Source organism: Ochotona curzoniae, unplaced genomic scaffold, assembly GCF_017591425.1.
Source record: "Ochotona curzoniae isolate NIBS_2020 unplaced genomic scaffold, NIBS_Ocur_1.0 contig_2599, whole genome shotgun sequence".
In the NCBI taxonomy this organism is placed as follows: domain Eukaryota; kingdom Metazoa; phylum Chordata; class Mammalia; order Lagomorpha; family Ochotonidae; genus Ochotona; species Ochotona curzoniae.
In genome coordinates, this window is record NW_024465520.1 from 665,047 (window position 1) to 681,006 (window position 15,960).

Below are 15,960 nucleotides of genomic sequence, written 5' to 3' on the forward strand. Positions count from 1 at the left end.
ACTAAAAGTCTATGGCACAAATTCAGGTTTTAGTTTTCAATTTGCCTTCAAAAATTGTGCAGCATATATTGGGCTGGTAAAACCTGAGAGCTGGTGCTTCTTTTGGATGCTCCACACAGGTGCAGAGGCCCACAGTGCTGGGCCATTTCTATGGCTTTTCCACCGAGAGCTGGGTTGGAATCCCACACTCAAACCAGCGCTCCCAGAGAATGCCAGACAGCACCACAGGTGGCAACTTTACCTGTTATGAATTGTTACCAGTACTGCCATTCATTTTTTCTTACTTCTCTGCCCACAGTGTCACTTTCACTAACTACCTTCCCACCACTTTGATAATATGAACAATCATGTGTCTATTCTTTAGGTCTCATTAATGAATCCTCAGTTCTATGTACGTCCCTCTAAATCGTTGCTACAAGTATCTAAAGGTCTATTACAAGCCTTTGAAAATGGAGTATTTTCACTTGAACCACAGGATACATGAAATGATCTATGACAGGTAACCAGTACTATCTTAAATGCACAACAGATAAGCTAATTTATTCATATATTAATAATGATGCAAATGATTGAAGCCACTGGGGTTCATATCTCTTCTGGAATACTGGCTAGGAGAGGCTGGAGGTATATACACCTTCAGTTAAATATACATTTACTACCTTGTATTTTATCATTATTTATAGCTAATCTTCTGAAACCAGGAACTTTTCATTTTCACTCTTTCCTTTTTAGATCAGTAAGTTGCAATTATTTTTTAGCTAATTAGCTTGGATATTTCAGTCAAATTTACGATCTTGTTCTTCTTTTTATTCCCCATAATTGAAATAATGTTACTTCTACTTTATCTTGTTCATCTAGATCTACAGCTACTTCCACGGTTTAGATTCTTATAGCCAAATTGCAATCTCTGAACTTGCAGCCTTTCTCACTGTTCCTCTATTTATCTTTTGTGCAATTCAGTCTTTTATAATGCCAGCAAATTAATCTTCAAAAATTATCAATTTCAATGTAACAGTCAAATAAAATGAATCATGTGCCTGAAGCACTGGCATCCTATACAGCTGCCGCTTCATTTCTGGCTGCTCTACCTCCCATCCAGCTCACTGATTATGGCCTGGGAAGGCAGAAAAGGATGGCTCGGGCCCCTGCATCTGTGTAGGAGATCAGAGGAGCTCCTAGTTCTTGGGTTTGGATTGGCTCAGCTCCAGTTACTGTGGCCATTCGTAGAGTGAAGCAATGGAAGGAAGATCTCTCTTTCTTTCTGTCTCTCCTTTTTTATGTAACTCTATTTTTCAAATAAAAATAGAAATTTAAAAATTATTCCATAGGCCTCTACTCAAGGTTCTCCATAATCTGACTTCAACCTGGTTTTTTTGAATCTTATCTTCCGCTACTTCACAAGTCCTCTATCTCGGTCAGGTTTATCTATGCCATCATCTCAAATTAATCACACATTTAAAAAAAGTATTGAGAAATATTTCAGACATAGTGAAAAGCATAAAATATCATCACATTATTTCAAAATTAAACCCCTATTTCATATTTCTTTCAGTTGGAATGCCTTTCTTCACTTCTGCTGCTTCAAAAGGTTCTTAAGATTTAGTTCAAGTCTTCCCATCTAAAGCTCTAAACTTCGGCTCTTTTTTTTTTTATATCCCCACAGCCATTTCTGTTCATGGTATCACAATTATTTAATTATTAAATTGTTATTTAACTGTGTAGCTGTTTCTTAAGTTTATCCTTATTTAGATTTTTTAATTTCTGGAGTTAACAGCATGTTATATCTCAGGTAAATACCTCAACACCTATAAACAGCTTTAAGTCTAACATGATTCAATCAACATACGATAGATAAAACACTTACAAGTTCATCTGATTCTGTATCCATTAAGATTTCCAACATCATGTTTTCACCACGACTACTTTGCTGAAACACTTGGACACCACTTTTCTTCAAAAAAAACTAAGTGAATTAAAAAATTTAATTTTAATTCTTTCTCCATAATCACTTTACATTAAATAAGCTAACAGTTCTGAACCAAATAGTCACTGACTTTGTGTTTGATGTGTTTCAGAGAAGGAAATCCACAGAAATACAATGCCTTCTGGTCAGTCTTGGTTATTCTGTTCTTGTTTATGTCTACACGCCAAGCATCTAATGATATTATTTTGTACCTAGAAAATAAACAAAGGCAATTCATTTAAAATGCAGCCAAACATTTTGTTTTGTTTTGTTTTGACTTCACTGGTATAGATACAATCATGCTTGTAGATTACTAAGCAGATGTTTTCCTCCATTAATGTTAAATAAAATGATACACATTATTTTCTAATATGAATATTGACATATTTATTTGAAAGGGAAGCAGGGGGAGAGAGAGACAGAAAGAGAAAACAAGACCTCCCCCATACGCTGGCTCATGCCTATAACAGCTTGAGTTAGACCAGGCCAGAGCTAGGCGCTGGAATGGTACCAAATCTTGGGCCATTATCTGCTGCCTCCCAGGTACATTAGCAGAATATGGATTGGAAGTACAGAGTAGCCAGAATTTGTACTGGGCTTTGATATGAGCTGTGAGTGTAGCAAGTGGAGCTTAACCCATTGTGCCACAATACCTATCCTCAAAAGGAAGGGACAAAGCATAACAAACTTTCTGCTCCACTTCCCATCCAGCTCCCTGCCTGTGACCTGGGAAAGCAGCAGAGGATGGCACAGGGTTTGGTACTCAGCATCCATGTGGGAGACACAGAAGAAAAGATTGGCTTAGTTTTGGACACTGTGGCCATTTGGGGAATGAACCAAAGGATGGAAGATCTTTCTATCTGTCTCTCCTTCTTTCTGTAAATCTGCCTTTCCAACAAATATAAGTAAATATTAAAAAAAAATTAACAAATAGCATTACCTTGCAGAACATCGTTCTATGGCAGGAAACTTCTCTGGCCAGGGAGATGGGTAGGTGAACTCTGTTTCTCTATCATACCAACACATTAGGCATTCACTATGTTGGTTTCTTTTCCTCTCTTCCTTTTTGAGGGAGTGGTTACACGCTTCCATGGCTTCTAATAATCGCTTCTGAATATAAAGATTGCAGAAAACAGTAAGATATAAAAATCTGTGATCTCAACAAACAGAATAAAATTTTCAACCACATACAGAGGCACTATTTGCATCCAGGAAAAACAAAATCCTAATGAATCAAAGTATCCATTTCATTAAATGAAACACTGTGGTTATCCATTTCTTTCAGGGATCTCTGTAACACTGTTCTCACTGCAAATTCCTCTGAAACTATCATTCTTAAAAGATTTATTTATTTATTTTTTATTATTGGAAAGGCGGATATACAGAGAGGAGAGACAGATCTTCTGTCCGATGATTCACTCCCCAAGTGAGTGAGTGAATTCACTCCCCAAGTGAGCGCAACGGCCGATACTATGTCGATCTGAAGCCAGGAGCCTCTTCCAGGTCTCCCACACGGGTGCAGGGTCCCAAAGCTTTGGGCTGTCCTTGACTGCTTTCCCAGGCCACAGGCATACAAGAACAGCAGCACAGAATCCAATTTTAAATGTAAATTTATGATAATTATTATAACCTAATTCACAGAGAAGTGTATAGCAACACCTGGCTTTCAGTTTCTTTAAAAGAAGAAAAATGATGTTAACTTTTCTATAAAAAAATGAATGTGTGATCAGGAAAAAGGCATCTGGGACTTGTCTAGCACTTTTTATAAAACTGCTGTAATCCAAACATTTGGTCAATACTAGAGAATTTTAGGCAAAACCAGAAAGTTCAAACTGATCTACAGTCTGTCAAAATATACTATTTGAGATATTAAATAATGATGTTCTCTTAAGAAATTATTCAGCTAAAAAAAAGCATGCCCTTTCCATGTTCAATCATAAAAACAAGCATCAGAATAAATGTTAAGATGAAAGAATTAGATTCAAATTCAGAAGGATTTTTTTTTTAAGAGTTAATATATGCTTGCTTAAATGAAAGAAAAAAAGTCACACAACAGCCTTAAGGGAAAAATTCTAATAGCCTTGAAGTAAAACAATACGTATGTGACAGACGTAACTTGCAAATGGAGAGAAGTTTAACTTGTGAAGACTTTTTCTAGTATACAGTTGGTAAAAACCAAAAAAACAAAAAGAAACTCTAGAGAATATAAACAGGTCTTTTATAAGAGAATAAGCACAAAATTGGTTCCAGAATCATGCAAGCCAATGGAATAAATAGGCTAGAAAGAAATGCATAATTTATACTCAGCTGATCTTTGACAATTTTGGTAAGAATATCCACTGGGTAAACATGTCAATTAATGTGGTAATTACATGTTGGGCACATACACTGAAATCTCACAGCATATTCCATAAATAAGTACAGTTTTATCTGTTGTATATATATGTATGTAAAAATAGATATGATGGGAAAATATAATCTTTATTTTTAATAAACAGTGGGAAAACTGGTTAGCCAGATGTAGAAGCATGAAATTGGACCCTCACCTTACACCACATCCCACTCAAAAGGGTCTGAAGAGTTAAATGTAAGACTTGGATCTGTAAAACTAGTAGAAGAAAACAGGAAAACAGTTTCTTGACTTTGGTCTGGGTAGTGATTTTTTGGATATTCCACAAATACATGGGCAACAAAAACACAGACAAGTGTGAATCCATATTAAAGTAAAAACTTTTTTCTAATTATAACAAAGGAAGCAATCAAGAGATGATAATGGCAGAAAATATCTGTAAATTCTAAATCTCACAGAGTTAGCATCCAAAATATACAAACCAAAACCACCAAATTGCCCAATTAGAAAGTGAGGCATGAACTGAAATAAACATTTCTCAAAGATACATCATGAACAAATGTTCAATGTTACTAACATCAGAGAATTGGAAATTAAAATCACAATGAGCTATCACCTCACATTTGTTAGCATGGCTATTAAAAATACAAAAAATAATAAGTTAGTGATGAAAGGGAAAAATGAAACTTCATATAAATTAGTATAAAAATTATGTGATACATATATTAATATAAATTGGTAGGTTTTATGGAAAAGAGCATTGAGGTACTTTCATCAATTGAAAACAGGGGCCAGTACAATAGCTCAACTGGCTGATCTCTGCCTACATTTGCCGGCATCCCATATGGAAAAAAGTTCGTATCCTGGCTGCCAGAGTTCCTACCTAGCTCCCAGCTAAAAGTCTGGAAAAGCAGCAGAGCATGGTCTAAGTGTGTGAGACCCTACAACCATGTGGGAGGCCTGGAAGCAGTTCCTGGTTCCTTGCTTTGGATCAGCTCAGCACTGGCCATTTAGGGAGTGGACCAGAGAATGGAAGATCTTTCTCTCTGTTTCTCCTCCTCTCTGTAAATCTGCCTTTCAAATGAAAACAAACAAATCTTTTAAACACTTATTGAAAATTAAAAATAGTAAGTGTTGTTCCACACTGAGTACATAGCTAAAGGAAATGAAATCAGTATGCCAAACAGATGTATGTACTCTCAAGTTTGTTACAGTAGTATTTACAATAACCAAACAACTAAATCAACTTAAGTGTCCATCAAAAGACAAATGGATAGGACCTGGCGCAGGAGCCTAGCACCTAAAGTACTTGCTTTTCATGCGCTGGGATCTCAAATGGGTGCCACTTCTAACCCTGGCAACCTAGCTTCCCATCTAGCTCCTGCTTGTGGCCTGGGAAAGCAGTCAAGGATGGAACAAGCTTTGGGACCCTGCACCTCTGTGTGAGAGACCCAGAAGCAGCTCCTGACTCCTGGCTTCGGATTGGCACAGCTCTGGTCATTGTGACCATTTGGGGAGTGAATCAATGGATAGAAGATCTTCCTCTCGGTCTCTCCTTTCTGTATATCTGACTATCCAATGAGAATAAAATTAATCTTTCAAAAAATCGAATGGATAAAGTCTATGTGATACACACTGTACAATGGAATACTTCTCAGCCTTAAAAATGAACTATGCCTTGTTATTTCTGATAACATGGATGGATGTGGGAAGAGATGCTAAGTGAACTAAATCAGACACAGAAAAACTGAAAGACTTATATTTGGAATCTAAAAACATTAAACTTTGGAAATAGAACAGAACAGTGGTTATGGAAAAAAGTTGGCAGAATAGGGTAAGGACATGTTTAAAGAATCATTAGTAAGGGTAAAGCAGAGAAGCCGTGATTCCGGGAAACAGGAGAGGAAGCGCCAACGGCAGAGGGACACCTGGAGACATGTGGACAGTGGAGTGGCGTTGCAGTGACCAGATACCCCAACAGTGGTCAACAATGAGCAGAATCCCTGGAGCAGGCTCCACATCAGGGAGACTGGGAAGACGTTAGGTGGCTGTTCCTCATCCCCGGGCACTAATGAGGTTGGGATGCTGGGAGTGGCTTTCCTCCTTCTCCCCACCCTTCACTCAAACACAGAAGGAAGAAAAAGAAAATTTGGAAAGAATTGTCTCATCCACCTAGCCTTAATCCTCTACCCTTCCCACCCTAACTGGTGGTCCACATGGGCATGCATCCTTTCCAACTATGTACACATGATCAGAAGTGGGGAAAAAAAGTCCCTGTGCCATGGCCTAGTGGCAAAATCCTTGCCTTGGATGTGCTGGGATCTCTTATTAGCACTGGTTTATGTCCTAGCCGCTCTACTTCTGATCAAGATCCCTGCTTGCAGCCTGGGAGGGCCTGTCACACAAGGCTTTAAGATCCTGCGGCCACGTGGGAGGCCTGGAGGAATTTCTTGGCTCCTGGCTTTGGACAGGCTTAACTCCAGCTATTGCGGCCACTTGGGGAGTGAAATAGCAGATGGAAGATGTTTCACTCTGTATATCTAGTTTTCCAATAGAAGTTAAAAATTCTTTTTTAAAAAATCTCAGAATTGGAAGACAATGGAGGAAAAATCAAAAGTTGGAAGAGGAACTGAATCAAGCCAAGAAAAGTTTTTAAGAATTAAGGGAGGAGAGTCCAGTGGGGCCTTGGTTGCCTGGCCTGGGTCCTTAGGCCCACATGTGCACTGGATCCTGGACCCATGAGCCCTGGGAGCAGGGTGTCTGGCAGGGTTCATGTCAGTTGGATTGGGTCCTTAGGCCTGTCTGAATGGTGGGTGCCAGGGAGCGCTGGGTGGTGGGGGGTCCAGCAGGGCCTGGGTTACCTGGCCTGGTTCCTTGAGCTTGCCTGCACAGTAGGAGCTGGGTCCATGATGCCTGGAGGTGGGGGATCCAGTGTTTTCTGTGTTGTTTGGCTCAGTTCCTTGAGTGCTGGGGTCTATGCAGTAGATTGGATGACACGAAGGTGTGAAGAACAGCTCCCCTATTTGGCAGAGCCCAGGGCAGCTTCTTGCTGCAAGGCAGGGCCTGGCAGATGTCTCTGCAACCACCTGAATGCAGTTCCACTTCCCTTTACAGAATTCTTAGCTCCAGGGTGGCCGGGTGTCCTTGCAATCTATTGAGACATTGTTGTTTGCCCCTGTGAGATGGTTTTTACACCCAGTGTGAGCTTGGGAGTTAATGTTGCTAACAACATCTTTGTGAACGGGCCTTTAACAATGTATGCTGTCTCAGTTACTCTTATGACCCTCTGGCTGGAAAAGCTCAAGAATGTGAGTACTAGCATCGTAATGCATGCTTTCAAACTAACTTAGGGTTACTGAGTCCATTGGTGTAGTGGGAATCTATTTTTAGGGTTTTCTTTCCTTGATCTTCAGGTTTCTCCATCTGTGATATATTTTCTCCTCTAACCTATAAGATAAGTTGTAGAATGAGAATTGTAGTAGGAGTGTATTACTGATTAATATATGTTATCTACTGAGGAATTCTGGCTGCAGATTGGATAATGCCCTGCCTTAAGGTGAAACAATTTGCAGAATTGTCTTTGGAAACACCCACTTGTCCACTGCAGAGTTGAAATCAAAATGGAGTAAACATGGCTCATTGCCAATTCAATTCTTTTCACCTTTATAACTCCTGCTTTACTTGCTTAGCTAATAAACTGTGTGAGCTTGCAGTCCTAATGGCCAACTAGTGCCAATGGCCCCAATTGCCATAAACCAAAGCCCCAGACTTATTAACCCATACATAATTCAAGATCTGGGTCTGGTTGTCACAAGAGGTGCCAAGGTTAGAGCCAAGACCTGAGGAGAGCAGGCAGCGGCTGGCAAGCTGAGATAAGCAAGGAATGTGTAACGCTTCCTCACTCACCTGTTGTAAATTGTGCCCCCCCTCCGTTTCTTTTCTCTCTACGCCTATTTCACGCACCCTTCTTGTGTTTCGAATTCGGCTGGGGCTGGCCTCTGGCACTTGAGCCCACCTGTGCAGTGGGTATTGGGTCCATGAGCCCCAGGGGTGGTGCTGGGGGTCCAGTGCATCTGCTTCACCTGGCCCTGATCCTCGAGTCTGCTTGTGAAGTGGGTGCCGGATTTGTGAGCCCCGTGTGTTGGTGCCCGAGTCACCCGGCCCAGATATTTGAGCTTGCCTGCGTGGTGGATTTCTGCTCCAGGATTCCTGGGAGCTGGGGGTCTGCAGGGGTCCGCGTCTCCTGGCCTGGGTCTTTGGGCCTGTCTGTGAATACTTGATCTCCTCAGTGGAGGAAATGGCAGTAAACTGGAGCCTGCAGAAGACATCTGGTGCCATGCCAGAGGAAGGAGAACAGAGCAAATTGGACATTTGCCCCAACCAAATGATGACAGTAAAAATCTGGGTGAATGGAGATCCTAAGGTCAACTGTGTTGGCCAGTGGACTTTGGAAAGCTTCCCTAATCCTTCAATTGGTGAGATCCACTGCATTTCAGAAATAATGAAATCACTTGGGCAGACCTCCACGACCATGTGCTCCATTGGGACCCTGGGTTGATGTTGGGTGGCTGGTCCCCAATACCAGGTATTGGGTGGTTGGGAGACTTGGGATGGCTTCACCCCTTGTCTCCTCCCTTCCCCCAGATATAAGAAGAAGAAATGGAAAAAGTAGAAACAATGATCACACTCTTTTCCCTCCAACCCTGAATCCCTCCCAGCCTGATCAACAACGTAAATATCTTTAAAAATAAAAATAAATAAGTAAAAGTGAGTAGCATAAAAAAAAGAATTAAGGGACACTATTAAAAGTCCAAATATAAGAGTTATAGGAGTTCCAGAAGGCACAGAAAGAGAAGCTGGTCTTAAAAGTCTAATCAATGAAATAATAAAGGAAAATTTTCCCAATGTGGAGAAAGAATAGGGAAACAAAAAACAGGAGAGGCATTCCCAACAGGGTTGACCAAAACCAATCTTCACCACCACACATGATAATCATGCTCTCTTCAGTTGAACACAGAAAAAGGACCCTTAAATGTGCACATGAAACAACAATCAATCATCATATAGAGGAACCACAATCAGACTCACTATTGGCCTCTCAGAGGAAACTTTACAGGCCAGAATAGAATGGAATGACATTCTACATTCCAAAAGGAAAAAACTGTCATCCCAGAATAACTTACCCAGCAAGCTCTCCCTTGTCTTCGAAAATGAAAGAAAATTTTTCCGCAGTAAAGAAAAGTTTAAAGAATTTGCCTCTTTCAGACCTGCCCTACAAATGATACTTAAAAATGATATCTTGACTGAGAAAAAGAATAGCACCTACCAAAACCAAAGGCAAATGTGGACAATGTCCCAATAAAACAAAAGAATAAATCAAACAATGAACAACCCATTCATAAAATGATGTAGGACCAAATTACTACCTATCCATATTAACCCTGAAGATAAATGACTTGAACTCATCAAGTGTCATAGATTAGCAGACTGGGTCAAAAAAATCAAACCCATCCTGTTGCCTTAAGGAGACATCTCACTAACAAAAATAGGTGGAAACTTTAAGTGAAAGGATGGAAAAAAGCTGTTCCAGGCTAATGGAAAAAGAAAAATGAGTTGTTGTAGTCATTTTCACATCTGATAATATAGACTTTGATGTGAAAAATATTAAAAGAGATGAAGAAGGACACCAAATAATGAAAAAAAGATCTATTTAGCTAGACAATATCACTTTATTAGTTTCTTAAGATGTTTTCTTTTCCATCTCTAATTATACTTGGTTTTTCCATCTTGCCTATCTTCAGTAATCTGGCTAAGTTTGTTTTGCTCATCACAAAAATGGTTCTTTCGTGTTTTTTAGCCTAAATTCTACTTATTTTTGCTATGATTTTATAATTTCTTGCTTCCTGTTCATTATCTCTTTAATAAGTCCTTGAGAAGCAATACTAGATCATTTGAGAAATTCTGATATTTGTAAGTACTTGATGTCATGTCTTTCCAATACTGTTTTTCCCATATCTCATGGGTTTTGACTTTCTTGTTTGTATTTTAATTTTTTCAAAAAAGTTTTTTTTTTTTTCTTATTAATTTCTTCAGTGACATAGGCCTTAAGTAACATCACTTTTTTTTAAGAAGGTTTTTATTTTCTTTTTAATTTCTTCAGTGACACACACTGGTCATTTAGTACCATGCTATTTATGTGAATTTTCTATTTTTCTTCCTGTTGTTGATTTTGTTTTATGTCTTTTCATTTATGGGGATGTATAGTAACTCTAATAGAGACTATCATATCCAGTTATGAAAATACAAGGCAGTATGCATCTCTTTCAGATCAAAACTGGAATCCAAATGAAATTCTTAAATATTTCTTAACAGTAGGATTTTGGACTCTCTGCCATTGTCCATATCTGCAACATCATGATACATTTAAATAGCAGGATGATGGACTTCTGACTGTTTCAGAAGGACTACTATTATAATAATATAGGGGAAATCAGTGGAGAAAGAGGATTTGGAAAGGGGAGGACTATCCAAGAGCCTATGGTAATATATCATAAAATAATAAACAAATAAACAAGCAAAAACAGTGACTATCAGGGGTTAGAGATAAAAGAAATTTAGAGGTCAATTAAAGTATACAAAGTTTTAGTTACAGAAAATAAACAAATTCTGGAGATCCAAGTGTTTGTATAGTAACTAACCATTACTATATTACCACTAGTAATATTATACTGTACACTTGTAATTTGACAAACATGAAGATTTGAAATGTTCTTAGACAAACAAAAGAGGCAATGTGTGGTGCTACATATATTAATTAGTTTGATTGTAATAATTTTCAACATATTCAGATTTTATGCTAATTTTGAATTTAATTCTATGTGTGCAAAGAATATTCTTTACATAGTTTCAGATATTTTTAATTTATTTATTAAAAAGGATATGTATTCTGCAGTTTTTGGTGTGGCATTTTATAAATATTAATTTACTTAAGCCAGTATATATATTATTTCAAGTCTTACTTATATTTGCTGTTTTTCTGATTTCTTGTTAAATCAATTGCTCAGAGAAAACTGTAATTTTCAATTGTATCAAAACCAGCATACGAGTCATCTGTGACCACGTTTATAGCAGCTAACACACAATAGCAAAGATACGGAATCAACCCAGATGTCCATCAACTGAAGATTGCTTAGAGAAGTTGTGGTATAGTGGTGTCTCTGAGTTATCATTAAATGACCATCCACCATCCCTGGGTGCTGATGTAGTTTGACAAGGAGTGCCCCTCTCTCCAACTCCTCCCCTTGCCCTCCTGGCCGCAGATACAAAAGAAAAAGAAAAAGAAAAAGTGATACATTTATCACATGCATCTTCCTTCGCACCTTGAACCTTCCCACCTTAATCTGAGGCCCACATGTGCAAGTAACTTTCTCAACTATGTAAACAGTATTAAAATTAAGCAAAAAACTAAAAAAAAAAAAAGAAGTTGTGGTATATATGTATCACATACACACACACACATATATATATCATACATATGGAATAAATGTGGTAGGATATTACACAGTCACAAAAAATAATGAAATCTTGCCTTTTGCAACAAAATGGAAGCAAGTGGAGAACATTAAGCTTAGTGAAATATGGCAGTTGTAAAAGCACATATCATGTTTTCTCTGATTTGGGGTAACTCATATTTAGAATATAAAGACAAAATGTAGCCATGTCCCCAATGCTGAGGAACAGTGATTTGTCTCCCACTTACTGAATTCTTTATTTAGTGGCGAATTCAGCTTGTGAGTATAAAGTAAACTGCAAGTACCTCAATGCAAAAATAAAAGGAAGGAGGAAGAACAGAGGATTGTTCTAAGGGATTGAGAGATGGTAAAATAAGAAGTACCATTATTAAAGTGTTTATGAAATATGCGAAATTTATGCCCTGGATGTATGCATGTGTATAGAAAATAATGTATGTGTGTATATAATAGTTTCATGTACTGACCTCATCAATAAAAGGTATTAATACAACAGCTTCCCATTCCTGTTGTTTCCCATTTAGGTCTGTTTTAAAATCAGGTGGATAATATTCTATAATTGGTGAGTCTTCACTGGTCATCAAATGCTGTAAAAATAAAATTCCATAATAGGAATATGAGAATATCAATTTAACTTTTTGTTAACATACCTGAAGTATTTCCTCATGTGACTTTATAAATCTTTATATCTTAGAAATGTTATATTTTTAATATTTTTTGACCTTGAACTACAGGATTCATAATTTTAGTAATTCTCAAGTTACCTGTTTTCTGATTTAACTAGATAGCAAAATAATCTTTGCTCTGTTTTTCAATTTTTTAGTGTCTTTCATTTGACAAGACCCACCACATAAATTCTATTATTACACTTACACTTCATTGCAATTCATTCCAGAGGCTTCTAAGTCTCCTCCAGCTTTAACCTCAAATCAAAAACTTAGCTTTATATCCTAATGAATTGGTTCTGTAAAGTAATAAAACACTTATCATATGAATTAAAAAAAAAAACTCAAGAGTAAATGCATCATTTGTTAGGAAGAGAAACATTCTAAAATTTCTAAAATTGCACTTTACCAGAGATTATGTAACAGAGGCAGATAAAGAAAGGAGTAAAATGTCTTCTGGATACAAATTTATTTTAACAGATATTCATTTGAAAGGCAGAATTACAGAGAGAGATCTTTCATTCACTGGTTCATTCCCCAAATGGCTGCAGACAGCCAGGGTTGGGCACAGCAAATCCATCCAAGGTTTCCATGTGGGTGGCAGGGCCCAGGTACCTATGCCATCTTCTGCTGTCTTCCCAGGCACATAAGTAGGGAGCTGGATTCGAAGTGGAATGGTAGGGACCCTGAACTGGCACTCACATGAGATGTTAGTATTGTGCGCTGTGGCTTAATATCCTATGCTACAATGCTACCCCTATAACTTATTCTGAAAGAAACAAAACAGCATACTCTCAGGGTGATACACAAAATACTTAAAAGATGTGGCTGTGAAACACTTTCATGGTCATTGTCCAAAGCAGCTGAATGTAAGTATCTTAATGAAAGAAAGGAAAAAAGCATTCAAGAAAAAAACATAGAGAAGGCAGCCAGGAGGAGCCAGGATCAAGGATGGATTATTTTTAAGAAAAATGCAAGAGAACTGTAACACTGTTAAGTACAAAGTGAATGTATGTACATATATATTGAAATTTCTGGGACCATGGAATGGTAAGAACAGACTGAGGCGGGCATTTGGTCCAGTGGCTAACAATCTGCTTGGCAGGCTTTCACTTCCAGCTCTGACTTCAGTTTCAGCCTCTTGCTAACACACACTCTGGGAGACAGCAAGAAACAGCCCAAGGACCTGGGCTCCTGCCATTCATGTGGGACACTTAGACTCAGTGCCAGGCTCCTGGCTTTGGCCTGGTCCAATTGTGGTTGCTGGCATTTGAGGAGTGAACCAGCGCACGGGTGATCTCTCTCCATCTGTCTCTGTGTGTGCCTTTCAAATAAAAATCATTTTTTAAATATAAAGAATATATTAAAAAATATATATTGTTACCCTTTTCTTTAGTCAGTCTAGTATACTAGTATAACTTTATTGATCTTATTACCCTTATTAATAATCGTCCTCCTGATATATGAAACATATTACATTTAGACATGATATACTTAAATATGAAATATACATGAGATACGTTAACCATAGGAAACCGTTTCATTTCACATTTCTATAGATGAAATGTCTAAAACACGAACAACTCATATACTGAGGTAATACTTCTGCACATGACTCAACAGAAGTGCTGATATTCGTAAGAAGTAAACGGGAATGCAGTTTACACCAAGTAGATAGCTTAAAGTTTGTTTTAGTTTACTTTCTTCAGTGCTAAGAAAAATTAAAGATGTATTTTGACGGATCGAAAAATAAACTAAGTCTGAATAGGTTACCGAGTTTGTTTTTAAGAACAAACCTGACTTTAAACAGAGTAACTGCTTTTCAAGGTATATGCTCAAGAAGTACTATTTATTTTTAAATGAAAATAAATACACTTACCTGCTAACTTAATAAATAGCTAAATAAATAAAATTTATTTCCAGGTCTGAACAAAGAGTTATGAATCATCAAAAAGCACCTAAGACAGTTCTAAAACCTACCTGGTAGCATGCAGGAAGCAAATTTTTGCTAGCTGCTGGAAGCACAGCAAGAAGCTGTTCAAATGGCTTAAACGGTTTTCCTAGTTCAAAATGGATTTTGAGTGTACTGATATTTCGGATATCAGACAGGAAAGGTGCATAATGATAAGGATAATACCTATAAAACAAAATGAGTTTTAAACAGCTGGCAATACTAAGAAACAAGTCAATATTAAATATATATTTTCCATGTTTAATGTTTAAAATATAATTTTCAAGAAAAACAAAGCAATACCTCTAAAAATAAATATGAACATAAGAAACACTGTTAGAAAAATCAGATCATGTAATGGTAACAAACATTATAATTTCTTGATTTTCAAGATGTTGTTTTACATTTTACAATGGCATGTTATCAGATAATTAAAAGATCCACATAAGGCAATGGTCTTTTTATATCCCAAAATGCTGATTATGAATCTTGCTATCAATAGATTGGAACAGAAATAATGATTTACTCAAAAGTGTTTCAGTTTGATCACTTGGATCTGAACCCTCCATGGAAGGGGTTAAAACAGCTAACTATTCCTATAAAATCTCCATTTAGCTCATGAGGAAGAAAGAAGAGTATCTCTGAATCAATATGGTTACTACCAATCACCTCTAAGAACTTCACCTTTAAAAAAAAAAAGATTTATTTATTTTTATTGGAAAGTCAGATTCACAGAGAGGAGGCGAGATTCACTCCCCAAGTGACCACAATGGCTAGAGTTGAGCCAATCCGAAGCCAGGGTTCTGAAGCTTCTTCGGGGTCTCCCACACAGGTGGAGGGTCCCAAGGCTTTGGGCCATCCTTGACTGCTTTCCCAGGGCACAAGCAGGCAGCTGGATGGGAAGCAGGGCCACCGGGATTAGAACCGGTGCCCGTATGGGATCCTGGCACGTTCAAGTCAAGAACTTTAGCTGGTAGGCCACTGCGCCAGGCCCGAGCTTTCATCTTTGAATTAGTGTATAAGTTACTTAGTTCATAAGGATGCAATCATTTATCATTCATACAATAATTATCTTTAATACCTTCCCTTCCATTTAACCTTGTATTATCTAACTCTGAAGTATAAACATAAGAATTTTTTACAAAGCTTCAAGACAATTCACAAAATAAAACAATATTTTCGTAATGTCTGACTGAGGATACAAGAAAGGAAGGAAAGGAGAGATGGACAGACTTGTTTTATAATCTGTAACTATAAAACTATGGAAAGTATCTGAAAAGTACGGAAAAATTTGGTAGGCTGACTGGCATGTGAAGTAATGGAAAATGTACACAACTGAATTAAAAACACACCAGACTGCCAACTGTACAAACTTGGGAAATTATTTAAGCATTCTGAGCTTCAGTTTCTTTAACAGGAAAAAGGAAATGCTGAAGTATGCTTATTTTAGATAGTTAAGAAGATTGTAGGAGTGCATGTTTTCAAGTGCCTGGGCTTATTGG

The 15,960-nt window shown here is 37.7% G+C and overlaps 1 protein-coding gene across 5 annotated transcripts in view; it reads right to left on the reverse strand.

Moving 5' to 3' along the window:
* XRN1 (5'-3' exoribonuclease 1) overlaps positions 1-15,960 on the reverse strand; it is a 105,662-nt gene that overhangs the window by 53,208 nt on the left and 36,494 nt on the right. For all 5 annotated transcript variants that reach the window (XM_040974734.1, XM_040974737.1, XM_040974738.1 and 2 more), the window contains exons 14-18: positions 14,488-14,644; positions 12,310-12,429; positions 2,904-3,073; positions 2,055-2,175; positions 1,865-1,963 (exon numbers count right to left, since the gene is read on the reverse strand). In XM_040974734.1, coding sequence (XP_040830668.1) covers positions 1,865-1,963; positions 2,055-2,175; positions 2,904-3,073; positions 12,310-12,429; positions 14,488-14,644 — 667 coding nt within the window. The remainder of the gene's footprint in view (positions 1-1,864; positions 1,964-2,054; positions 2,176-2,903; positions 3,074-12,309; positions 12,430-14,487; positions 14,645-15,960) is intronic.